Raw genomic sequence first — 26,890 nt, 5'->3', positions numbered from 1 at the left:
ACTGACGTGAATCAGAGGTAGGCATGCGATGTCGCGCTGTGTCCGGGGTGGACTTGGTGGTGTTGGCACCCTCAGGTCTTGACTCCTCCAGCACGACAGGCAGGTGAAGCTGACCCAAGCACGAGGGATATTTGAACATGCATGGAGTGGGAGCAAAAGAAGAGCAGAAAATAAGACACATTTATTGAACTGTTTAAAACAAATGTTTTCCCAAAATCCCCTTTTAAATGAGAGCAGTACAGACTGTGCCTCTGGTTCCCACAGATACCATGTCCTTAGTATTTCCTTGAACCGGTGACCAGATTTTTCTCTAATTGCTCACTAGGGGTTTCCTCTGCCTTCTCGCAGAAGCTGATACTGAGCCCGTTGGCACTTTCTGAGCTTGAACGCGGTGTTTGTAGGACAGGGGCTTCCCCGACACGCCTCTCGACTGACAGGAGAAGGGGCTTGCTGGGCATCTCCTGGAGCAAGACCCCCAGCCTGCAGCGAGATGGGGTGGCAGGGAGATTTTATTGCAGAGGTCGCATCTAAACAGGGCAGAGCAAGGCTGGTTAAGCTGGGCCATGCGAGCCGGTTGCGTGGCTCTTGCGACTGGCTTGCTAACCTTAGCTTTTTATGTCTTAAGCCATTTCTCTTTTTCTGGCTCAGGAAGAGGGTAATGCATGCAAACAATAGAAATGAGAAGAAGTTCTTACGAGGGAAAACAGCAAAAAATCTTTTGAGGGCACCAGTGGGATTAGAGCCCTAGTGGATTCTTCAAATATTACAGTGAATTTAATTAAATACATCATGATCCCAAAAGAGGCTAGTCTAATTAGCCAGATCTAGAATACATTTATTTTCTTCCCTCACCCTTCCAATCAGAAGCCTCAGCATCAGCTCCTATTCTATTTTTAATCATTCCTAGACTCAGAGGGCTCTCCTTCCGTGTTAGCTAAGCACACAGCGCTGGGTAATATGTGTCTTTAATCTTATCTTAGCTGTAACTGAGATAATACACGTCAGAATTTTTACCAGAAGGTCCTGGCTGCACGTAGGCAATATTTTTGATTGACAAACCTTGAGATCACGTCCAAATCACCTTACTTATGTGCCTTGGGTGAAGTGCGTGGCGAGGAAGGAGTTTCATGAGATGACCCAGAAGACAAAAAGAGGTCTTGAGGTTGGATGGTAGGCGCTGGCACAGATTATTGCTTAGCTGAAATGTAGGTGGGTGGTGGAAACACCAAATGGCCTTCACTGAGGAGTCTTTCGTGTCATTTGACTTTGGTATCCGTTTTTCCTCAACCTGTGATAAGCCCTTACTGTGGGAATTGGGAAGGTTACTGTGAAGACTCAGCCCTGCCGCTGCCCAAACTGAACAGAGAGCGGCTCTGCTGTGGCAGCTGACATAGCTGTAAGCAGCAAATTCTTCTCTCTGGTTTTAAGAACTAATTGCCGCATCCTTGGGATCCATGACATAAAATAGCTATTTGTTTCCCTAGCGGCATGGACTCTGTGCCAGACGATTGATAGATTTTGTCAAATAATCAAGGTATAATACTCTCGAATTAGCTATATTGGCTGCGATAGCACAGCTTCAGAGGGTGACAAGATTTTTTTTTTCCCAAGTGCTAACCTCTTGCTGCATGCTCACCATTGGCTTTTCAGTCTGGATCGCTGTTACAGCCGTCTTCTAGGCCAGGCTGCTGCTTTCTTCCAGATCCGAGGCAGTAAAACCTAGATGCCAGGGAACAGAGCGCTGGATGATGGATAGGATGGCACACGCTCTGTGCTCCGCTTCCATACGCTGTTTCCAGGACCTCTCCATCTAATGGGTTCATTGTGTTCTAGGATTGCTTTGGTTTTATTCTTCTTAGTTTTCAATGAGAATTTATCAAATTTTATTTTATCTGTTTGGCATGAAGTTGGATCCCCTCCCGGGATAAGCTTTAAATATGAAAGAATTAGCTATGCATAGGTCATGAATAGTTGTTAATGTTGGATCTGGTATTTTCTTTCACTGAAGGAGATGATCTTGCCTATCTCAATTTTTGCTTCTGTGCTCGTTTCAGTGTGTATTTTTTTTCTTGCTTCTAAGCAGGAGAGTGCATGGTGCCTTGAGAATAAACAGGCTTGATCTTACTGTGTCTTTGTCAAAATGTGGTTTCTTACTTAATTCCCAGGCAGCTTTTAGCAATTTACGGTGGACTAACCCAGGGAGACTGGAGATGATACAGGAAATTCATATCTCTCTACTTTGTTCTTCACAGCACCTTCAGCATCACGAGAGCGGGGTTGAGGGTGAAAGCTGCTATTATCACTGTGTCCTCTGTAACTACTCCACCAAGGCCAAGCTGAACCTTATCCAGCACGTGCGCTCCATGAAACACCAGCGGAGTGAAAGTCTACGTAAGCTGCAGCGCCTCCAGAAAGGTCTCCCTGAAGAAGAGGAAGACCTGGGACAGATCTTCACCATCCGGAAGTGTCCAGCTGCTGAGGCTGGTGAGTGCTGCCTCCCTTGCATGAACAGGGTCGGGCTTTTGGCTCCTCTGCGTCACAGGATTTGACTAGCAGCATCAGAACCTCTGTGCAGTTTCGTGTCAAGCTCGGTGACTTTCTTGTTTCTCTTCCCTGCTGTGGGGATGACGCGTATCGCTTATCAGTAATAAGTTACGGAAGTCCCGGCTGCCCCGAGGTAGGACAAGATCTCTGTTGTACCTGCAGCATCCAGCTCTGCCTCACAGGGCTTGTGGGTGGTGGCTCTGAAGCACCAAATACTTAGGCACATGCTTCGTTTTGTACTTGTAAGTGGTCCCCCCTGTTCCAGTGGGACTAAATGCAAGTTCGACATGTAGAAGTGTGTATGTTTGTTCCGGTTAGTGTCTTAAACAGTGGAATATTGTGCGAGCATCTAAAGATACTGTCACATTTGGACAACTCTAACAAACTAGTGTACTATACTTTTTGTAGGTATTTTGCAATGTGTCAAGCGATGTCCTGAGCACCAGTGCGAACCTGTCCAAGCTTGTTCATTGATTTCTAGTATTTCAGCCACATTGGATCAGCAGGAGGAGCTGGTTGAGAGGGGTGGGCAGGAGAAGGGGCGAGTGTGTGTCTGTTTTCCATGTCTCCTCATGATGAGGTGGATAAAGTGAAGGGCTTGGATGGGGCATTTGCTCATACAGAGAGGACAGATAATAGGAAAGGGATTACAGCTGTGAATCTAGCAAGAGAAGATGTGCCTTAAAGGGGACAGTTAGGCTGGGCAAAAGAGAAATTGTACTTTGTTTAATCATTTAAAGGGTTAAGAAGTTTTTTATGTTAGGAAAAAGTGAGATCTCATTAAGCCCTCTTCGGAGGGAGGAGGAGGAGAGCCTGCCCGAGTCAGCTCATGCATGTGCTGTAAGGGATGTGAAGATGCTGGAGCTGGGGGGATGCCCATGAAAGCCTTCATAACCCTCATCTCAGCTTCAGCCAGGACTTTCCTCAATGACTGGTGTTGAAATGGCTAAATCTTACAGAAAAGTGCTCTGAGGAACTGTCATTCTGCAATTAATGCACATAGAGACAAGGAAAGTGATCTTAGCTTAAAGGCGTTGAGAAAGGAAAGCAGCACCAGCTGGAGGAGAATATGTGTGGGCCTTAGAAATGTCTCTTGAATGAAGACCTGAGTTGCGTTGCTGTTATGCATGTTAGTAACAAGAATCTGAAATACTTGCAAAATACCTGAAAAGTAAAATGGGAGATTTTTCATTAAGAGTTAAATTCAGTCTCATGGAAAAAAGTGACCGATCTGTGAACTTGGCAGCCCAGTGGAGTCAAGGGCATGGAATATGCTTTCCCAAAGGTCACGGTGACAGTGAAAGCATGCTGTGGTTGCTGCACCATCCCGGAGGGGACAGCAGCTCTTACAGCCGTTCTGCTTCTCTTGCGATGCTCTGCTGTAGAAAAACATTCAGATTTCGAAAGGATATGTTGACCAGTGTTGTATGGTTTGTGAGTTTTCTTAAAAGCAAAATGAACAGAGAGAAGAAACCATCTGTGCCCTTTTGTGATATACAGAACAATCTTGAAAATCTTTGTTTACTTTAGAAATTTTTGTTTACTTTGTCTTTTACTTTAGAAACCTTATCTTTTCCCTGTACGTCCGCCAGGATTATGACATTGCAGGTACTGAGAGTGCAGAAGCTGACTAGCTGAGAAGGGAAAGGATTTGTTGACCATTTAAAAAAAATCTAATTTTTTTTACCTAAAAGGCTTGAAAAGTCACTGAAAGGAAATCTCAGTTTAAAAATATTTTACTTTTTAAAATGGCTTGAGATAATTTCCTTTAAGCTTGTTGGTTCTTCAACAAAAACTGACAGCAAACAAGACACTAAGAATTTTTTAATCATATTTTATTTCAAAGATTAAAAATACAAGTAAGAATAAGACTTTCTAGAATGCCAAGGGGGGAACCTCTGATCTGTTTTGCAGGTCGCTTTGACCTGAGATAATTCATTTCAAACACTCTTCCAGCCCATTGTTGAGCAAGACTGAGCAGGCACACCTTGCCAGTGCACTGGCGGCCGCAGGCACAAGGCGCTGGTCCGGTTTCCCCACAGTGACGGGAGTTGGATTTGGGTGAGAAGCTGCAGTACCCCTGTGGGGGAGAATGGATGCTTTTGTCTCCCGTTTATTCTGACAGTGTCAGAACATCAACTGGAATATAACACAGGGTGGCCCCATAGCCCCAAGCTCCAGGCGGGGCTGAGGACATATCCGAAGGGAAGGCACGTCGGGATACCGCAAGCCGGAGCCGGGCAGCCCTGGTGGGTGCCAGGGGATGCTCGGGCTGGTGCCTCCGCTCCCGGGCGTCAGGGCAGGCGAGGGCACCGCCCGGCGCCCGGGGGTGTTCCTTGCGGCAGGCAAGGTCAGCCTATTGCAGGGCACAACAATAATTTGTTTCTCGGCTTTGATTTATTCAGTATAATTTCTTCACGCATAAAAAGATCTGCCTTGAACAGGCTGATCCTTCCCTTTTTTCTGTGATGTTTAAACTTCCAGCTTTATAAAATGCTGCTGTTATTTATTATTTATCTCTCTGTTGTTATTTTTATGTAGTTTTGGGTGTCAGATGTGTAGCAGGAATACGCACATACCTAGGCTTAAGTTCACTCTTCTGACATGTTTGTTTTTTCTTGGTTTTGAACTTTTCTGGTATATTTGGCTGGTACACCCGTTCAGGAGAGCAGTGCGTGCTGCTCAGTGAGGCTTTGCTGACGGGTCTTCCCAGCACAATGCTGCCAGCCTGGGAAACACTCTTCCTTCATGACAGGGCTGCACTTGGGGTTTGCAGCTGGCTCTCTGCATTTCTTCCTCCTGTATAATACGATGCTTTCTCTACTGTATCCCCGTTTGTTTTTTTGTTTTTTTCTGAGGGCTAGGTGGACTTTCCTCACTGCCTTTTGATAAGAGTCTCTGGTGAGAACGGATAACACAAGAAAGTCTTCCCTGTGCTTCAGACACCTTGACCAGAAAATGCTTTTCTGATCTGTGACATGTCTCTGTCAGGGGGCCCAAAGGGATAGTGTTTTTTTTGCTGGTTTGCTGCATTACAAGTGCAGTGGTTTGTTTTGATGCTGCTGTTACTCCCTGGTAATCATCGCTGTGATTCCCTCTCCCCTTCTAGTTAATTATATTTGTTTTGAATTCCGTTTCCCTACAAATACAGTATCAGCTTGCTTTTTTTTCCAAAGTGAGTCCCCTTTTGTTATCACTGCTCTTTCTGAGGACTCTTAAAACATTTCAGTCCTCACAGCTTTTCTACCTTCTGCAAAACTCCTCCCTGGGAGGGTGGCCCAGCCCTGGACTGGCTGCCTGGGGGTGTAGTGGGATCCCCGTCCTGGGAGATGCTCGAAACCCAGTGGGCAAGGATGAGGCCAAGACCCTGAGCAGGACCTTGACTAGCGCCTGTCTTGTTTCCCTGTAGAACTGCAAGTGCTCAGGGCAGGACTGAGCTGGCAGAAAAAGGTTCCCTTCTTGTGCTGGTCTGTTTTCTTGCTGGTCTGGCTGGTCAGCTGCTGGTTTGCCTCAGCAGTTGTGTGAAACGTCACCCCTCTCCTCGCTCTTCGGTCTGGTGTGCTGTGACCAAGAGCAAGCAGGCACAAGGGATCACATTGTAAGGGGTCCCGAGTTTCCGGGGGATGGTGGGGTCCAGTCAGCTGCTGCTGCTTCCAGGGCAGACCCCTGGGCCAGCTGTGACCCAAGGCGAGGTGCCAGCACATGGCAGCCACAATCGCTCCTGCTGCCGCTGGAGACCTTTGTGGTTTTGCTAGAAATGCTGAAAGGTTCTCTTTTTTCTTTCCCTAACTTAATCCAGTTTGTGCCAATCTCTTCATCCCCAGCTTTACATAAAACTGCTGGTTGCAGTAATGAAAGGTAGCTCAGCCCTCATACTGTAGCCTTGTTACTAACCCTACTGTTAAGTGGGACTGCATAGACCAAGTGAGTGGAGTTGCCTTGTTCCCCTTCCCACTCTGTCCTGTTTGCTCTGTGGCAGAGAGCAGGTGCCGGGGTTAAACGCCGTGTCTGTCTGTGTACGTACTCGCTGGTGTGTGCAAGCATGTAGGAAAAAGCATTGCTGTCTCTGGGGCGGTGTGTAGATATTTGCTTGTATAGATGCATCTCAATCTGTTGGAAGAGAGTGTCTGATCATACCTTAATTAGTCCTCTAACAATCTACAAAGGTCAGTGCCAATTGCCTGTTCATTTACATTTGTAATTGTGATGGTTCTTGATTGCGCATTAGTTGCAACTCATTCCCTCCCACCCCGCAGAAAACACATGCAGCAGCCTAAGCAACAGCCTTGTAGACACAAGGACCTTTGTCTCTGCTTGTGCCAGCAACACAGCCTTCACTGAAACTTTTGTGTCTTTTATGGAAGAGAGCTTTAGAAGCTACACTCCACTTCCAGTAAAGGGATGATGAAGTCGTTGGCAGGGAAATTATATGGACATCAGGCAAGAAAGCCAATCCTCCTTGAACTGGATAATTAAAGACAATTAAACTTTTCTGCTTGCTCTGAGAAGTGTGCTAATTATGCAGGAGACAGGGAAGTGGGCCCAGGCTGGACGTTCAGCTGTTTTGTTGATCAGAAAGAATACAGCTTTCGGGGTGGGGGTTTATTTTCCTCTGTGGGGTATTTTTGGACATCTATTGCTGTAGTATCTGGGCTGCTGCCACTGCAGATGTCAGCCCCTCGCTGCAGAAGCATCTGTATAACGTTACCCATAAGCTAATTGATTTTTAATGATGGGGGTTTAGAGGGAAAAAAAAAACCCAAACCCATAATAAAAAACAAAACGTTCTCAAGATGTAGGGATGGATGCACTTATGACTCATTAGATAATGATAGAAATAAGAGTGAAACAACCTGCACCAAATTTTCATTCTGGCTTTGAAAGTGTTTCCTTCTAGAAGGCATCGAGTACAGGCAGCTCGTTTTATAATTCAGACAGCCATGTGCAGAGTAGCCGGTCCAGAGTGGGACTGCTGCTTCGTCTCCAGCGCATGTTGCACAGGGGCGTATGCAGCCCCTTGCTCACCCTGTTGCATCGCTCTTCACATGCCATCCACACGGGTGTGGATTTGTTACAGCCACAGCTGCTGAGCCTGTTTCTCTTTAGGCAAGTGCTGTTCATGATTAATCTGTTTCCTCCCTTACCTATTTCTCTGACTCTTCCTGTGTTCCATTTCCATCTGCTCTCCCTTTCCGTAGCTGTCCACCAGTGGGAGGAGCAGAGAGGGTTTGCCCACTCTTCCCACTGTGTAGGACAGAAGTCCATCAGGTGTCCATCAGGTGTCCACGTTCCTCACCTGCACCGGAGTCCTGGGCATCCCTGGCCCAGGACTGCTGTTTCATGCAGCTGCACAGGTCAGGGTCTGCCACACTCCTCGAGTCAGGAGCAAGTCCTATTGCTTGCGGTAAGCTTGACCTGAGCTGAGGTCCCTCAGGCGGAAACACTTCATGCGTGGGTTCCACAGGAGAATAACTAGATCCAGAAGGGTCAGGTGGAGCTGAGGCAAGAGACCACCTAGAGTTTTATGATGCCCAGGAGTTTCATTTTGATCATCCTCTCATATGAGTCCTGAATTTGTTGGCATCTTTGAAGGGAAGCAGAGATTTTAGCAGATGTAAATGCAGAGGACAATTTGCGTGGCCAAGAAGTTGTGTTAGTACAAGCAAGCTGTGCAGTGCCTCCGTGGCTGGAGGAGAGGTTCCTGCCCTGAGGCATGAGCAGCTGAGGCTGAGACCACCCCACGTTGTCCAAGGAGGGAGCAGAGCACAGCAAGGAAAAGGTGTGCGCCTTTCTCCTTCTCCTTTTCCAAGGCAGTTTGAGTACCGCAGTCTGGACACAATCTGTGGGATTGTTGAGAATGCTTTTGAAAAAACAACAACAAAAAATGTGGCAAGTGAGCCCAAAAAAGTCAAATTTGTTGATCTTTACAGTTGTGCTGGAGGCCATTACAGAGCTTTGTGGGACGAATAAGATGACTTGTGGAAAAGTCATGTAATATTTAGTGGGAAATGCTGACCATTTCTCAACTCTGTGAGTCATCCTATAGACTATTTTACAAAGCTTTGTATCCTTACTGTGAAAATCTGTAGGAAGGCTAAAAATAAAGTAAAAGAATATCTTCTATTCAGTGCGGCTCTAAATTTTTTTTCTTAGCACCATATACTTCTGGGAAACCTCTTTGTCCTTGTGGAGATGGGAGTGTTCCCCCAAGACCAGGCTAAGCCAGCCAGAGATACCACTCGTAGTTTTTGAAGAATTATTTTGCTGGATGCCTACCTCAAGGGGATGTCGCAGTCTCCCCATTGCACCGCAGAGAACCAATCCCCTATGGTGGACATACTGTTTCAGCAATCCTGCTAATCTCTGCCAAATCCTTAGCAGCCATCTTCTTCCAACACACAAAGTCATTGTTGGGGCCCTCGCGTGTGAAGAGTGAGGGCAGACTCTCTGGAAGCCGTTGCTAAACTCGACCAAGTGCAGTCAAAAGCCCCTTTGTTTGGGCAGGAAAGGGGCTGGAGCGGGTGTCAGCAGGAGGATCGCTGCCTGCCCGTCTTCCCGTGCCCGGCCTTGCTGGAGCATCCATGCCGCTCGCTCTGCCAGCAAACAGCAAGGGGCTGGCCACTCTCCCTGCTCCAAACAGGTTGATTCCAATTATTTAGAGGAATACCTTTACTGTAGAGCTCTATTCTGGTAACGCCTTGAAAGCTGCTGGCTCCCAGAGCTCCCTGGGAGGGGAGGATACCCTGTGGCTCCCGCTTTTCCCCTCTCTCTGTCCCCTGGGCAGAGGCGGATGCACTGTCCATCCACGTCTTCCTTGTACTTCAGTATTCGACCTTCTGAAGGGCTGCAAACTGTAGACTGAAATCAGGATGTGAATTTTTAATGAAACCAAGTATGTAAACAGAACTGAGGTATAGCTAGAGCAGTTGCCAGATGAGAAAACCCCATGTGGTTTAAAAATAGTAGTTACCAAACTCAGCTTGGCTCTGCCTGTGGTGCTTGCAGACAGCTGGATGCTCATATGGTGCTTGCACCTCTGTTTTCACTCTGAGTCATATGAAACACTTTGCTAATGTTCCTCTTTCTTAAAAGCAGTTTTGTAGCTGCACCAGGGATGCGAAGGCATCGCCGTCAGGAGAGAGGTGATGGTAAATGGGAACGGAAGCAAGTTCCCATGTGATCGGGAGCAGATTTGTTCATGAAACACTCAGGATGTGGTTTGCAGTATGAAAAGGTTTCTCTTAGACAAAAAGTTTCTATTTAGCCGAAGGAAGGCTTGATGTCAGCCACATTTGTCAGTTTAAATTTGTGACTTGGAAGTCCCGCAGCATGCGTTATCTTCTTCCTCGAGGTGGAGGTGTTGCTGTCTGAATTCCTCTCTCTCCTGTCCAGGCTCTCCAGTTCCTCCCTTCCCTTGGTGGCTGTGCCCTGGCCTTAGGAATTGTGATCGGCCCAACTGTAAAATGAAGTGAAACAAACGGTGGAGAAAGGGGAAGGGGATCTTCCACAGAAATCTCCTGTGAGGGGAACCGTCCTGTTATTTTCCCGCCTTGAAGAGTGGGCAACCATGCAGGGCATTTCTCATTCACAATCATCAAGCATGGAGTAATTATTAATGTAATTTGTTACAACAGGGATGTGAGACGTTCCTTTGAAGTAGATTTTTCATGATTGCAGGCTCCGTACTTCCAGTGGAACTTTAAGACTTTTGAAATGAAAATGGGTAATGCCAAATAATATTTCTCCCTGCTTGAAATAACTCAAGTTTATTAAGATCTGATGTCCTCCACTTGGTCTCAATTAAAGAAAATGTGGTCATTGCTAATGCTGGAGAAACATGCGTGTTGCTCTCCTACATCTGACAGAGGTAATGGAGGATTTCAGAAAGGAATAATTAGTTTGCTTTTGTAAGCCACTCTCCACTTTTCCATGGGACTTAATTGCACACAACAATTAAAAACTTCCCAAAGCAGATTACTTGTACCGTGTCTGCAGGAGAACAGTATACAGAGTTTATACTATAGCATCTACCAACCAAAAGCACGCTACAGCTCTAGCTCTGCTGGTGATGCACAGATTTATCTGGCTGGAACGTGTGGCCCTTGCAGAGGGCTAGGGAATAGCAGTGTGCAAGGTGCACGCTGAGGGATTTGGTGTAAAATTTCCCACCTGGTGCATGCAAGAGTTCCAAAATTATGTTCTGCATGCCATCTCCTCCCACTGCCCCTGCCTCTTACGGCTGGAGAAGCTTCTCTGGTCTTGTGCTGCTGCCAGTCACCCTCTCCTCCTCAAAACGAGATTCCTTCCTCTGGTGTTTAACAGCTAACCTCGTTTCACATGCTTCCCCTTGCCATTTCCAGGCTTGTCCTTGATTGACACATTTAATAATCTGCCAACCCAAATGACAATCTGAGCTCCTGTGTGCAAACATCAAATGCTGCCCAGCTTCATTAGCTTCTCTCAGGCTTTTTACCTCCTCTCTCGCTCCCCGCAACCCAATATTGTCTTTTCCCAATACATTACCTGTAACCCCCTGAAGGCAGCAGCCTGCTCAGTCTTTGTTTCCAAAGTGTTGCATGTAAATCCAACCAAATCATCAGTACATGAATCGTCGAAGAGGTGCTCGGTGTGCGTTGCAGCAGCCCAGTCACAGCAGGTACTTGAGAGGGGGCCAGGAAGGCCGTTGGGTGCCTTGTTGCATGCACCCAGCTTTCTGCCGGGGGCCGTTTCCTACAGCTGGGGGTGTGCAACAGCTTTGTTGTCTGAAGAGGAAATCCGTTTCTGTCATCTCATCCTCAGACATAGGGAGTAAGACAAGCTATTGTCCTGTTTTGAGAAAACATTCACCCACGGTGCAATAACATACGTGAAATAGCAACGAAGAGGAAAACAGCTCTTGGCAATATGTATGTTAAGCTGATCAAACTCGCAGTTCCCCTTTACTGCAGCATTTCTGATCTCTCTGCCAACCCCACCAAATACCCCCACATGCAGGATTATCGTCTTGTTTTCCAAGATCTCACGTCATGTGTGTTCATTTAAAGCAGGAGGACAGCTTGTTGCTCTCCCCTTTGTTGTTCTGCTGAACCTTGGAATTTTTTCATTTTTTTGTGGATTGAATGGCTTAAGGACCTTTTACCTTTCCAGCCAGTTCCTGGTGGGAGTCGCGGTATTTCTGCAGAGGGTCTCCTCTGGAGGATGTCCAGAGGCTGGGCGGATAGCAAGCTCTCTCCTTAGCAGCTGGACAGAGAAGCGGGTGGAAACTTTTGGTTCTGCTTTAGTTTCATATTGCTTTAATGATTATCAAAATCCGGCAAATGTACATCTCGCAGCTGTGGGTCGGGGTTGCAGTACACAGTTAGCTCCTTTGGAAGGTCTGAAGACATGAGAAGAGCCACATGCTTTAAGAAAGTCAGTCCCTTTAGGGGACTTCTAAGTCCACATAAGGGGACTTCTCTGTCCCAGTATTATTCTGCAGCATAATTTGTAACTGTTCCCTCCTTGCGTCCTTTCCCCCGCCCAAATTTTGGAGAATGCTATTCCCATCTCAGCAGCATCTTTCTGTCTTTGTGCATACAGGACACCATGGGACTGTTGAGGTCTGGCTTCACAGAATGCAGGAATAAAGTTGGTTCCCCTTTAATATCTGGCAGAGGCAGATTTCCTTTGTTATTTATTTTTTTGGGTTGGTTTTGAGTTTAAAGTAAAAAGCAGTTGTGCCTTAGCTCTGTTTTGACCAACCAGCAGTGAATAGATAATCTCTAAAGGATATGAAAGGTTTAATCGTTTTAATTTTGTTTTTATTAATGTTTATCGTGACTTTTTTCATGTGCCCCTGGTAAAGCAGGGGGGTAACAGAAATCTACACAAACCCCCAAGCATTCGCTTAATGAAACTCTCTAATGGGAGGCGCCTGGCGGGAAGGAAGTGGTTAGATAGCTGGGCTGGGGAAGGCAGACCAAAGGCACTCTGTAATATCACTGAAACGTGGCAGGAATCTCATAAACTCCCCATCTAGCCCCAGCAGACACTTGTCACTGGGAGCTCATGGCTTTCATTAAGCAGAAAGAGAGGAAGCTCTGACGGCTGACTTGTTCCAGAATGTTTTTCTTGTTCGGCTGCATCTTAAAGCCCTTTCCACTTAAGAAAAGTAAAGGGGAAAACATCACCAGATGCTGTAGTAAAACGCTGGGAAGCTCCTGGTCCCTCTCCTACTCTACTTTTTTTCTCCCCATCAAAACAAAGTCTGGAGCCAGACTGAAACCAGGTTGTCAGAGCGCAGCGCCTCTCCTGAGCTCAAGCAGCTGCTATTTCCTTTGGGACAGAAGAGTTGCATCCCTGTCCCTGCGGTCTTGCCCTTGGTACTGAGTTTGGTCACCAACAGCTCTGCTGCCGGTGCCAGCTGCACCTTCTGCTTCTCCTCCCTATTTCTCTATTCCCCTCTCTCCCTTCCAGTTTTAGAATAGAGAACTCTTCTCTTGAGGACTTCAAGGTGGTTGTTGCAGTGGTGCTGGTTACATTCAAGACTGAAGGGCTCTCCCTTTTTGGGGTGAATCAGTAAAGCCTTGAACACATTGCAGGTTGAGCAGCAGTAGATACTGCAGCCCTGTTTCAAGATGTGTTGGAGAAGGCTTAGAAGTCAGTGTGAGCGACACAGGATTCATATTAGCAGCAAATTCATCTCATGTTTAAAGTCTTGTCAGCACAACCGTGCTGCTTCCGTCCAAACCTCACGCTTGCTCAGGTGCTGTGTCTGACTTAGCCCTCTGCTTTGACATTCTGGTGGTAAGGAGAAACAGAAGCCTTCCAAATACTTAGACACACATGCTCCAGCAACTGTTCCTCCACTGTCAACCCTAATTTATGATGTTCATCTCCATAGTATTGCATGGTAGCAGCTCATCTCCAGTATCTTTCCTACAGGTTTGACTGTACTAGCCATTGCTGCACTGCTGTTTTCTCCCTTTCTACACTACTGGGCTTCAAATTAAATATATCTGGAATGAACATGCCACCTTCTGTGTTAACAGGTTAATGAGTTTAGAGACTTGCCTCACTTGCATGCTTTTGTTGGTGTATTAGCTCGGAGTCTCTCTTTCTGTTCTGCTGTTGACCTGAGCTGAAAGAGGCTGGAGCTCCAGCACGGAGAATTGCTGATACCTTGATACCTTCTTTCCTACTAATTTGCCCAATAACACATTAGGTGGGGACAGTGGCAGAAAGAAAAGTTCAGTCATGTTCAACTGGGCACAGGCTTTGTGTTCAAAGGCAACAAGGATGTTTAACTTGTTTATAAGTAAACAGTGGAGTAGGGTGAGGAGGGGCCATGAGAGGGAAAACTGCCTGCCAGGCTTCATGCACAAGCCCTGGCTGAGGAGCTGCTGTATGGCAAGGTCCAGCAGCTGGGCTTGGCAGTTGCTGATTCCTGGGCGTAATTACTGATACAGAACGAGAACTCTGCTTCAAACCAACTGCCTCGCCGGACTCTGCGCAAAACAGAACAAACCTCCAGCCTGGTCCGTCAGCGCTGCTCATGCTTTGTGGGTTTTGCTCTGCTTCTCGTGTGGAGGTGCAGCCGTGCCCCATTGCAGCATCCCGGTGTCTTGCATGGCATGGCGACCAGACAGACCTTCCCAGCCCAGTTGTGCAGCCCCAGCACAGAAGAGTGCTGGGCCCATGCCAGGAGGAGAGGTAGGAAATGTGAGCAGGACCCCAGTCTGCCAGATGGTACTTCAGGGTTTGCTGCAGCTGACAGAGCTCCACCCACACTTAATTTTGGTATCTCTGTGGTGGGCAGCCTGGAGTCTTGCCTAACAACTCTTGAAGAGTGCTTGGTAGGCTTGGGAGTGCGGTGCGCTGCCGGTTTTGTCTCCACTCGGTCATACAGGCTCATCCTTAAGGAGCATCAGAGGCTGAGACCGTTTCCCTGGGATTTCCCTGGGTTTGCCTTGGCTGCAGACGTGGGTTTTGTGTCACGGCAGCACCCCTGTGAGGTGGCAGAGTTTCCAGGAGTCCCTTCCGCTCAGCTGTTTCCTGCCCATCTGCACATGTCATCAGTAATGGGCCTTTCTGGCTGATTTCTGTGATGGGGATAAAAAAGGAAGTTGTGCTTGAAGCCAGGCATCTTCTCCAGACTTGTGACTGTGTTCCTGACTGCTGCTGTTCAGGGTCAGAAACAGGGTTGACTCCTCTCTGATGCTAACACCAAAAAAGTGTTGCGATAGCACCAGTCCTGGCCAAGGACCGCAGTTTCCTTTCTGGAGAAAGCATCAGCAGGGCATCAGGAGGGTGGTGGACAAGAGCTTGCCATCTCAAGGGGGCCCAGACCTGCCTCTGAAGGTCTCACCCTGTAACTGATAGTTCATACTGTCCAGTTTGGCAGGATGCTCCTAGGCAGAAATGCCAAGCTTATTTTCCTTCTACAGTTTCGTTGCAGTGTAAGAAGAACAGGGAAAGAGGATGTGGGATGGTTTGTGTTTCTTGAGAGGTATATACACAGACTGGATGGAGTCTCCCTCAGTGTAGCTGTAATTCTGTATTTTTCCCTTTCTCCTGATAATGTTGCACTTTCTATATAAAAAAGTTCTTTTAAAAGGATGTCTGAGCTAGTCTAAACAGAGAGCTCACCCTGAGACTGGCTGAGGCAGTACCAGGTGTCCTGGGCTGTGACAGTGCGTCCTGGAGAAAGCAAATCCACACTTTCTGCAAAAGAGTAAACTACATGGTTCGGATGGATGCAAAGAATGCTTTTATGGAACTGTTCTGTTCCTCACACAGGACATTTACACTGGATTTCTGGTCTCCAGCTCCGTCTTTTCATCAAGAGAGGAAATTGCAGGACAAGATCCCTTCATACCTCCTCCTGTGGTGCTTTTGCACCACTGGTTGTAGCAGAACCTGCCTATGTTTTTTCTGAGATGGGCAAAGTTACATTTGCTTCTCGCTGTCAATGAGAACTCCTGTCCAGACATTTAATGCAACAGTAATGGAAAGGTCACTGCATGAGCCTATGGAGGATGTAAGTCAGGGTCAGAAGCAACCTCTGAGCCTTGGATTAGCAAAGATACTAAGCACACATTAGCTTTGTCCTCAATGTTTTAAACATTTTTGACTTACAGATTATAAAAATGTTGCTAATTTGTTTCAGCAGTTCTCAGAGGTGTTAAAAAATGGGACTGAAACTCCAGAAAACTGGACAACTTTACAGTTCTGACGTGGATCGATAGAAACATGTTACTTCTCGATTTAGGGTTTCATCCATGGAACAAGAAGAATATCTGCTTACTCTTCAAGGTGGTTGTGAAACTGAATTCCTTGACGTTTGCCACGTGCTTTTTGATCCTTGGAAGGGAGAGGTAGAGTCCCTTCTTGTGGTCTTTTCTTCAGGTCTTCAGAGACAGAAAATTGTCCTTCCAAGTGCCAAACCTGCAAGGAGAGTACTCTCAGCCATACCACTTCTTGCTGCGACCAGAGCAGGCTTCTCTCACAACTGGTCAGCCAAAGCAGTTCCAAAGAGAGAAAGCAAGCATGGGAGAGCTTTTCCAGAGCTTGCACACTCAGACCTGTAGCATCAGCACGCTAATGTGCCTTCCTGTTTGGAAGGTGAGTTTGAAGCTTGTTGCAACTGAACATGCCGATTTTGGATTACAGTGTTAGGCTTCATTGCCCCGTACAAGAGAACCATTTGTTTATAAAAGCTGATGCAAGTCCGCAGGGGCACGCTCAATGCTGGAAGAGAACGTCCTGCACCTTTCCTCCCTTCAGGGAATATCCCTGGAATATCAATTCCTTTGCTGTTTGTTTCTGGCTTTTCCCTGTCCTGATTCTCTCATACTTCATTCTGCTGCAGGAGCACATGTCTGATGGTCTTTATCTAACTGGCAGGACCGGAGAAGGAGAGTGTCTGACCTAAACGAAAAAGTGCTTTGAGATCTTTGTTCACAGGAGGCATTATGAAAACGGAAAGTATTCTCATCCTGCAGCTCGTTTGTTAGGATTATAGACTTATTGCAAGAGATACAGAGCTTGGTTTCTGAAATTGATTTTGTTTTTCTTTAAGAGCCATAGGCAAAATGAGATTGTATATTATCAACGGGATGATTTGTGAAACAAGGTTTTACAGCAGCTGGCACAGGGCTAGAAGTAGCCCCTGGCCTGACCCACTCCAGCGTTTTCACTGCCGTTAAGTGTACTTCGACGTGCACGTCAGGAGAACACTCTCCTGTGTACTTGCTAGTGGTCAGGTATTTGCCTGTATTTCTCAAATATACTTGCTTCCTTTTCTTTCTGTAAGGCCTATTGATCCTCTAGTGATGGCATTAAAGTGCTCAGAACTGCCTAAGAAGGAGCTACCACACGCATTTATTTTTCCACTAAAAACTTGAGATTGTTTAATAACATGCCTGCCAACGCCAATGTCTTGCTCTAGCTGCTTCAGAAGGAAATTTGGGGACCCGTAAACAAATAATAACCTACCTCATATAAAGGTCTCATCCTTATTCCTACTAAAATTTAGTTCATGCCCTTAAGCAAGAGGGTTTCTATTTCTTCCAAATAGTCAGTTTGCTTTTCTAAGTTGTACATCTTGATGCCCTTGCCATATATTTTGTTTTGACCTCAATGATTTCTTGAGGCCACAAGTTCCAAAGGTTAATTGGGAGCTGTATGAGAAAGTATTATCCGTATTTGCTTCAAATTTGCATTTTTTTCCATGTTCATTGTCAGTCCTCCAGAGACTGGAGGATGAGAGGAGCAGTATTGGTCCAACTCCCTTGAACCAACCTTCATTTGGATGCTCCTGTCAAGGCCACCTTATTTCTTTTCAGACCAAGCAGCCCTAATCTCCTCCTTTTCTGTGTAGATACCTCTTCCTACCCCTCTTTTCAGCCTTTTCATTCATCTGTGGCCACTTTATTAAATGAATGATAGTGTTTAATTTTTTTGTCCTGTTCCACACGTGTCCTAAGGTGTTGTTTCTTTCCCATACAGTGTGTCAGATGTAGGTTTCCTTTGGTCTGCCTGCAGGGATGTCCTGGCCTTTCCCAAAGCTGGCACGATGCACCACGTACATCCCCACTTAATGCCCTCCCTGGTCCTGTGTTGGACCCCGAGCCCTTAAATCTCGCCTTTCTTCTGGAATGGTGCGTGCGGGGCCCCTGCGCTGCCCCTGCTATTGCTCACCCTCAGGCTCAAAGGGACAGAAAGTGAAGATGGACTGAGCGTGACTTGCGAGCGTTTTTCTTTGCTTTTCTGATTTGCTGGTATTCATGCAAGGCAGACGCTTCTGCTCCTTTTCTGGGAACTGCGCTCTCATTTGGTTACCAATTAAGCTGAAGCATTCTGGCCTTTTCCATCCTCCTTTTTATTGTTATGAAGGGTGAATTAGGGCTTGGTGTTTAGGATTGTTCTCTGGCCTCCGCTGCTACTTTGCTGCCTCCTTTGTGGCAAAACAATGGCATTAATTTTGGCCTTTGCAGGCAGGCAGGCAATCTGGCAGCGCACAGTGCCTGTCCGTTCCACTTCACTTGTGCAGCCACCTCTCCTTTCCACATCACCTACTCACTTTTCTCCTCCTATTCTTTTTTTTTCCTCCCCTTTTGTGCATGCATGTGTGTGTGTGTGGTGTGGAGGATTGCTTGGAGTTTATTTTGTTCCAGTCTGGAAGGGGTTAGAGGTCGCAGCCTGGATGCCGAGCGAAGGGAAGCAGGCATGTGGGCGATACGGAGTAAGCAGACCTTTCCCTGCTGTGCCTCATTCCCTGAGCCAGCACCTTACCAGCCGTCATGGGTCTGATGAGATTCGGGGAGTAGGAGACGGGTTGTGCCCCCCCGTAACCCCTTCACCAGACAGTCCCTCTTCCATGGCCTCAAGCAGTGTGGTGAGAAGGCAGTGATGTGGGGAGGATGGCGAGCCCCTGGTTAGGGGACAGAGGGGTACCAACAATGCCCTGTAACAATGGGAGTGCGGGCGTGAGCTGCGGAGGGCGCTGGCATAGACCCGTTGGGGGATCCCGAGCACGCAGCAGCCCCGTGCAGCATCAGCCACGGCAGAGCGGGGCCGCGGCCAGCAGCAGGGGAAAGGGGGTCCGGCTGCTCTCCTCTGCCATGCCCCCAGAAGCAGCAGGAGCCCTGGGCCACCTCAGCTCAGAGAGGTCCCCGTGGGTGGCCATGGGCTGGGTGCAAGGCACCAGGTGCTGTCTGTGCCCTGCCAGCGCTCTGCGGGCCCCTGCCCCCCCAGGCATCGCTTCCAGGTTGTCTTTGCCTACACTTACAAAGGTGGCTGAAGAAGAGGATGGCTGCCGGGCAGCCAGGTGTCAGGTGCACTCCTGCCGGATCCTGGAGGCACTTGGCAGCAAGCAGCCACTGCTGGCTTTGCTCTGGATTTCACTTTTCCCACTGATTGATGGCAAGGGAGGACGTGTGTGCAAGGTCAGGAGCACAGCAGCAGCTCCCCAGGGTCACCGAGCACCAGCCTCCCACCATGCCATCCTCTTCCTCCTAGCTGTGTGCTTGGGGAGCATGAGGGACCCCTCGCTTTCCCCACTTGTGGGGTGCCCTGGTGGAAGCAATCCCAAACAGCCAGCCCAGACCTCCAGGTGACAACCCCAGCCACCGGTTATGAATAGGTTATGGCAGTGACTGACTCACCTCCCTGGAGTTTTTTGGTCAGTGTTAAGCTTTCTGTTTACACTCGTGCTATTGTGGTGCCAGCCGCTGAGGGGTGCAGCATGCCACCCCATTCCCCATGGCCACTTGGCAGGTGCAAGGAGGAGAGCAGTGGCATGGGGTGCAGTGCCCAGGGCTGTGGGGCCAGGGACGGTGCCGGTTTCAGACTGTCTCGCACAAGGGGGCAGCACTGGTGAAAGGGAAGGAAGGAAAAGAGCTTTCACCAGAATCACCAGGGTTCTTCTAAAATGGCAGAAATAGGAAAATGCTGAAAAGGCAGGAAACATCCATACATCAAGGATGTGCTGTTTGAAAGATGCAGTGGGGCTTTGCGGTGCCTCTCACTGGTGTAGAGCGTCAAGCCCTCCAAAACTGGGTACCATTAGAGAGGAAGGATTGAGAGCTATGGCAAGGAAGAAAAATCTACTTCTAGCCCCAAAAAGTAATTAATCCGAAATAAGAGGCATGTTAAGCACACATCAGATGGAAGGCTGTTCCCAGTGGTGCAAGTTGCAGTTCCAGCTCTATATGGCCAGCGAAGTGATGAAAGGAGGATGTTCTCCATCCAGCCCTGGCACGTGCGCGTGTGCCTCTTGCTGCCTCCGGGCTCCTGTCGGTACGCTGGCAGAAATGCTCTCCAGGTCCCACGGCTGCTTTCAGCCCTTGGGCAAGCTGCTTTGGGCTCAGGTCTCTTCCTCTCTTCGCTGAAATTTTTGCACAAGACAGCTCTCACCTGCTGGCCCACAGCCAGCTTTGGACCCTGGCTGAGTCTCCTGGTCCGAAGGAGCGTGGCAGGCGAGGTGGCTGCCTGGCGTCGGGCGAGCCTGTCCACCGCCGTCCGGAAGGCAGCAGCCAACTGCATCAACAAAGCGCGCGCGCACAGTCAACAGTTTCCTTTCTTCTGCACAAATTGGCAAGGACTAACCTTGTCATATCTAGTGCAGCGCTAACGGGCGCCTGCCTCCAAGGGGTAATCATGCAGGCATAAATTCGGAAAGTTGCTAAGCTATGAGCAGTCTTATGAGCATTAAAAGTGTCCTCTTTGCCAGAAAGGTCATTCATAACTTGGCTGCACCACTGATGTACAGTCAGTGATATTGATTGATTAATGTATAAAAAGCACCAAATCCATTTGCTTCTATGAAAGAGAATAAAGTGCAGTCGACTCTCTCTTTATTTTCACCTCATCCTTTTGTTTGAAGGACGTTTTTTTTTCTCTTTTTGTTTTGCCAGCTAGGTTTAAGGGGGTTACAAAAAGCCAGTTTCTGCCAAGTAATGCGTTCACAAAGGGAACATTGATTCACATCAGTGTCGCTTGAATTACCCTTAAAGGTTTGCCAAGGAGTTGTTCTTATATTAACCTTCTGTTCATCAAAGACGAAATAAATAAATAAGTCATAAAATCAGCTTCACTGCCCGCGCTGGAGTTGGATGCAAAACAGGAATTTCTTCTGTTAGGAATTTGTGCTCCAGGTGCTGCTGCTCAGCCCCTCTCCCCCATGCTTTAGGCCTTTTCCCTCCTGCAAAGCTGCTTCCTCCTGAGCCCCCCGGCCAGCCCCACTTCTCCCCTCTGCCGGTGCAAGTGCTCTCCCTCCCTGCCCGGCTGCTCCCTCTTCCAGGGGCACCAGGACGGGCTCCGGGGCTGCCCCGCGGCACCTCTGGGGCCTCTCGGGCGGCACAGGGTGGGAATTCACCTCAGCACAGAGATTAGTTCTGAGCCGATGCCGCTTCGCTCGCGCCGCCTGGCTGCCCGTGAGCCCTGGCCCTGGGGATGGTCGGGTGGGCATGGTGACGGGACAGGGGCTGGAGCTCTGACGGGGCCCTGCCAGCACCAGGGGCAAGGCTTCAGCCTCGTGGGTTAGAGCCTGGGCTCAGTGGAGCCCTGAGCCTGGCGGGGTTTGACTGCTTTTGCAGTGGCAGCATCCTTGTAGCTACCTTGGCCGCTCGGGTGCTGGGACCGTGTTCTCACCCCCAGGACACCGCGTGATGTGCGAGTGCGGTACTTGTTCTGTTCTGAACTTGGACAAATGTTGAAGGTTTCGGGGGAGGGGGATTCCTGCAGGGGGTGTTTTCTGAAGGATTTTGTATAGAATATTGATTTAATCATTGCAAGCTTAACTAGAATGATTTCTATGTGGAAAGATAGCCTCGTGATGACCCAGGACATTCTGCCCTGTCTAGTTTTAGCATTCTTCTAATTCACCTTAAGTCCTGTTTGTTTTTCTGGACTTCTTTGGCCACTGGTAATTAATTATATGTTGTTCTCGTTTCTTTCTGGTTAATTCTGAAATGGGAGATATTCTTGTGCCTGTGGAGCTTTGTGCAACAATATCTCACCTTTATATCTCCAGGGTGCATCTGCATTGTCTGTCCCAAATTATCCTCTCCCCGAGTGAATGCAGTAAGGGTGTTGCAGTTATCTGTTCCTTTTGGGACAACGTCTGGGGAACGTGAATCCGAGTGATTGCTGTTCTCCGCAGCAGGAGCTGTGTTGCTTTTTGGTAGTGGTGTTAAACTCTAACCAAACTTACGTGTTTTCACTTGGTCCCTGTTCCAAAACCTGTGAAGGACCATTCTGTTTTTCTGTGGGTTGGTATCATTTCTTCTCTTGAGCAGAGAGTTTTATTGGCTTTGTTTTGCATGTCAGGCAGCTGTGCGCATCACCCTCGTCCATGAAACACAAAGCTCGGATATCAGCCCCACTTGGAAACATCTCTGCATGAGCTGTCCCCACCTGGCTGTCACGACAGATAGCCTCCCCAGTGTGTGAGCATCGTGACGGCCCCCAGGTTCTGTGTGTCATTTCAGATAACCTGAGCCACTCGGCCACAAGTGGTGCAGAAGCCCGTGGCTTCCCGCTCAGCTGCACGTTCGTGCTGGTGACCTCCCTTGGCTCCCGAAGCACTGGCTGGAGCAGCGGAGGGACTCAGCTCCCAGGTCCACAGTTGTGTCAGACCCCAGTTTCTGCTGAGGGCTGTGGAAGTGCAGTGCTGATGCTGCAGCACGAAGCACAAAGCGTCTGTGCTCAGATGCACCGGCTGGCTGAGGCTGGTGGTGGTGTCACAGTGGTGGTGCTTGGTGGTGGTGTTAGGGTGGTGCTCTGCACTAGCATGTGAGCCCATGGGTAGCTGAGGTTCCACCAACCTCTGCAGTGCTGCCCACATGACACTTTTATTTCAATGTCTCTTACCCGGCGAAGAAGAACGATGGTGATAATCCTACAAACTGTTGAGGGTGCCTGCTTTGGTGTACACCAAAAATGGTAAAGAGAGCAGGACCACCACAGGGTGTTCTTCCCACGCGTGTATCTCTGTCTACGCGTTTGCTTGCGTGGTGCAAGCGCTGTGGTGAGCCTTGGACCTTGTGCTGCCGATTTAACGTCACCAAGAAGCGAACCCCTGTGCGCTGCCCGGCACGGCTGACAGCAGGGGTTGGCATCTTGCATTCCCAGGAAAGCTTTTTCCCCATGGCTGCTGCAAAACCTGAAATGAGAATCATCTTATTTTTTAATCTTTTTCTCAGATTGTGGGAGAATTGCAGAATGCCAAGGCCCCCTCCCCCTCCAGCGAGGCGGTAGGGATTGGATCAGACGATACAGAGTGAGCATGCTGAGAGTGAATCCATTTTCTCTCCTCCATCTCCCCAGAATAAATTAGAATTTGCCTGATTTAATAAAATGGCTTCATCTCTCTGCCATCTTTTCTCTCTCCCATGCGTTTCATCCCCACCCCCACAGCAAAATAATAGATCTGGCTGTATAGTGTCCTGTTATAGGCTGGCAGTTTAACATGTAGGGTACGTGTGTAAGCGTCTGCATGCACAGCCTGCGAAAGGGTCCGGCCACTGAAAGTGCACAGAATTTGTCCCTGTATCTCAATTTCCTTATTGTCAACTGTGATAGTTATAATTGCTGTCGAGGTCAGTGTAATTTACTGTCCATCTGTCATTAACCTGACCTCACGGGTGGATGTGACTGCCATGCAGATATTGTTTGGGGACTGGGAGTGGTTAGCGATAGAAATTTTACAGCACAAATTTGCCCCAGCCACTTTTCTCTTTAATTGGCATGTATTTGTCTATGCATAGAGTGGAACTGTAGCTCTTTGCTGCAGACTGAGAGGAGGGGTTATTGTTTCTAAATTCTTTAGATGGTTTCACTACAGCTGAACCTTTTTCTCTCACTTGAATCTGGTGTTTTAATTTCTGTTTCCTAGGTTGATTTTTTCCTTTCCGTTCTGACACTAATTATGCCAGGCGCATTGGGAGCAGTTGCTGCTGAGAGGTACCCAGCTAAGTGTTAAGAAAGGTTTTAAAAACAGACTGAACTCTTTCTTAATGAGGCTCAATCGTGCTCTCCTCCGGGTGGTTTTGTTTTGCTGATCTGTCAGTTTTTCGAGGATTTAATTGCACTTTTTTCATATTAGTCTTTGAAATGGGGCTAAGCAGCTTTCTGTAAAATACAATATAAAAAGGAGAGATGTTACTGGCTTTCCTATTTTCTTTATTTGCTTTCATCGCTCTAGGATCATCATCTGCCACTGACTCCTGGGACCCAAGAGTAGTAAAGAACAAAATTTATGAGAGCAGCAAACGAAATGGCAGGCTAGACCTCTATGGCAGCTCCAAAATTGTAAACCCTTGCAGGCAATTTTCTTTGCCTCCCTGCTCCTCAGTCTGGCTCCTGTCGTGTCGCTGCTCATGCTAATCCTAGAAGACCTTTCAAATGTTTATTTTGGAGGAAGAAGTAGGAGGCGAAGGAGGGACGAGGAGCGCTGAAGTGGTTTGTCCGGCGTAGCTCATTTCCTGCAGAAATGACACAAAAATGATTCAGAACCGAGTGCTGCTGTGAAGCTCTGAAACAGTCGGAGACTCCTAGAGCAGCGGAGGTTGGCAGGGACCTCTGGAGGTCGCCTAGTCCAACCCCTCACTCAAAGCCAGGCCAGCTACAGTGGTTGGCCAGGACCGTCTCCACTGGGGTCTGAAGTATCTCCCAAGGATGGAGACTCCCCAGCCTCTGTGAGCCTGTTCCAGTGTTCCAGCTCCTCAAGAGCCAGGATTCCAGGGGAAGGGATGCAAAGTAGCTGATGTTGGGACGGGAAGAGGCAGGAGAGAGGAGGCAGATGTATCCGGGATGCTATTATCTTTATGGCATAGAAAAACACGTTTGAAGCAATCAGCATGGAATTCTTAATTGCTTCACTTACTTCTGCTCTCCTCGTGGGACAGATTGTACAAATGCAAGAGCTGCCAGGACCCTCATGTTAGCGCACTGTCCCTGCTGTACACACTATTTTTAACTAGCACTTTGTTTTGCAAAGATGCACAAAGCTGCTGCTTTTTTTTCCCAAGGATGCTAATAAACAGCAGGGCAGTAAGAGCTTTCTGATCTGCTGACAGTGACTCTGCTTTCTTAGCCTGCAATTCATTTTTCCTTCTCTTTGCATTTACATTTCCGTGTTTCCACTTTCTCTACCTTTCATTTAGCTTTGGTTCCGTCCCTCCATCTTTCCTTTTTTCATGTTTATCCCTTAAATATTTAAGAGTCTCTTTTCTTTCTTCTAGTCTCAGCCTAACAAAAACCCCGTTTTCCTTTCTTCGTTCAGATGTGTGCCTTCCTTCGTCTTTTATTTTCCAGCACACCTCTCACGAGGATGTAAAATCCAAGAACCAGATCTTTGAGATTTCAAAATAAAATAAAAGTAAACTCTGCTTTAAAAACACTTTAGCAGGAAAGCCAGGCTAATTGTAAATCAATGAGTCTTAAAATGCAGCATTGATCTCCAGTTAGAAGTTTGAAGGGGAAAGCAGCAATTACTGCACTGAAGGTAGATTTTTTTCTCTTAGTAAGTTCTGGGCAGAAGGAAGGCTCATTAGGGCAGCACTTCGGAATCTGAGTAATTAGTTTAAAAAGTACTTTTGTGGTGTTATTCCCATGGCTAGAAATTATCGGAGTCTTCACAGATTTATAGTTCAGCTCTGATAAGGTTTGATTTATTATTGTGTTTGGCGGGGAAGATCCTTGCTACATAATCACCTGGGTGAAGATCCGGAGTGGGGATTAGTCCGGGAAGGATTGCCGTGGGCATGCAGGGCTACCACGTGCTGGTGGATCGTCCCAGCAACCCGGTGGAGCTGCCAGCCTGGCACACTGCATCGCACCCCTCATGTCCTGCCAGCACTACTCCCGCGGGTGGTGTGACGGGTGGATAGGATTCGCACAGCAGAACAGCACCGTGCCCGCAGCGAGCAGCTCCTGCACATCTCATGCGTTCATGCAGCTGCATGCTCGGGTTTTGTTTCTTGACTTGCCGTGTCTCCTCTGTGGCTGCTCGTCGTCCTCATGCTTCCCTGCCATGGTGACCATGTCTCGCGTGGTCCCGTGCCGCTCCTCCCACAGTCCTGCCTGCCTGACGTGCGCCCTGCCCGTGGGCCCTGCTGCGGGGAGTGCAGGCAGGGTGCTGAGCTGCACAGGTGGGGAGTGTGGGGCTGCTGGTGGCATGGCGGCCGGGGACCCTGCTAGAGACGTGCTGCAGCGCCATGGCCTCACCCCTTAGGCTGTGAGCTGTCACCCAGTGGTGTCCCCAGAGCTGTGGAGGCTCCAAGACACCTAGAGCAGGTCGGGGGTGTGTGCACAGCTGGCCTGAGAGGGACCGGGAGGTGATGGCGTGCTGGAGAACCAAGGAGAGAGAAGAGCCCCTAGCCATCAGCTACAAGCTCGCCTGCTGCCAGGGCGAGTGCCCATGTAAACCCTCGCCGCAAGAAGGCAGTTTGTGTGTGCCCTTTTAAAGCTTGTAGGTTTATATTTTTTCTAAATTCTTTTGTTAGATTTAGCAATTATATCTCTAGATATTCTCATTAACCTTAATTATCTAATCCCTTTTGTGAATATTGCTGAATTCTTGGCCACAGCAACATCCTGTGACAGTGATTTCCACAATCTAATTACCAAGTCTAATTCTATAGGAAAAAGTGTTTGTTTCACCTGCGAGGTCTTGCGGATCCATTAGCCGTTGGGTTTCCTGCGTTTACACAGCTGCACAGGCAGAACCGAGGAGGTCAGCAGCTGGGGAGAGGGACGGAGGTCAGGAGCATTGAGCAGCATGCTGATATTTCCATCTGGCTGCAGGAATGTTACGAGGCTTACTGGTACAGTGCAAATGCTGCTCCAAAGGAAAACAAAACCTACTGCATCAAGGCAGTTGATGTGGCACATCTTCGAGCCCCCTGTTATCCTCTCTGGCAGCGAGCTGATGTCTGAAAGCACCATCATCCTCCTGGGCTACAGGATCCCGTCATGTGGTGGGCGTACAGGATAACCCCTAGCTGTCCAGTCGCATCAGCTGGAAATTCAGCAGCTGGATGCTGAAATCAGTCACTGCCAAGCATGGCCTCTCACAGGCAAAGGAAAACTAAATCCAGGTAGGATGGGGTTTGAGCTCTTTCTGAATGTGTTCCGCTGTTGAAATCTGTTTGGCGAATAGACCAAATGGAAAACGGAGAGGACAAAGTCTCTGTAAGTTAGAGTAGGGGCTCTTACTCCTTGTGAACATCATTTGCCTCCTGTAAAGTTAGCTGAAAGTCCCTTCTTGCTCATGGGAGAAATGGCTCGGCAGATCTCTCTCAAGTCGTCTTCAGACCACAACCAGTTTTGTACTCTTATATCGGGTTGTCCCCTTTGACAC

At 48.2% G+C, this 26,890-nt stretch overlaps 1 protein-coding gene across 2 annotated transcripts in view; it reads left to right on the top strand.

Moving 5' to 3' along the window:
• The window catches only part of ZFHX3 (zinc finger homeobox 3), a 113,783-nt gene that overhangs the window by 34,604 nt on the left and 52,289 nt on the right, over nt 1-26,890 (top strand). For both annotated transcript variants that reach the window (XM_076348861.1, XM_076348862.1), the window contains exon 3: nt 2,253-2,484. In XM_076348861.1, the coding sequence (XP_076204976.1) occupies nt 2,253-2,484 (232 nt within the window). The remainder of the gene's footprint in view (nt 1-2,252; nt 2,485-26,890) is intronic.

Source organism: Aptenodytes patagonicus, chromosome 11 (assembly GCF_965638725.1).
Source record: "Aptenodytes patagonicus chromosome 11, bAptPat1.pri.cur, whole genome shotgun sequence".
In the NCBI taxonomy this organism is placed as follows: Eukaryota; Metazoa; Chordata; class Aves; order Sphenisciformes; family Spheniscidae; genus Aptenodytes; species Aptenodytes patagonicus.
The sequence above is the reverse complement of the archived record's forward strand: the minus strand, read 5'-3'. Positions and strand labels throughout refer to the sequence as shown.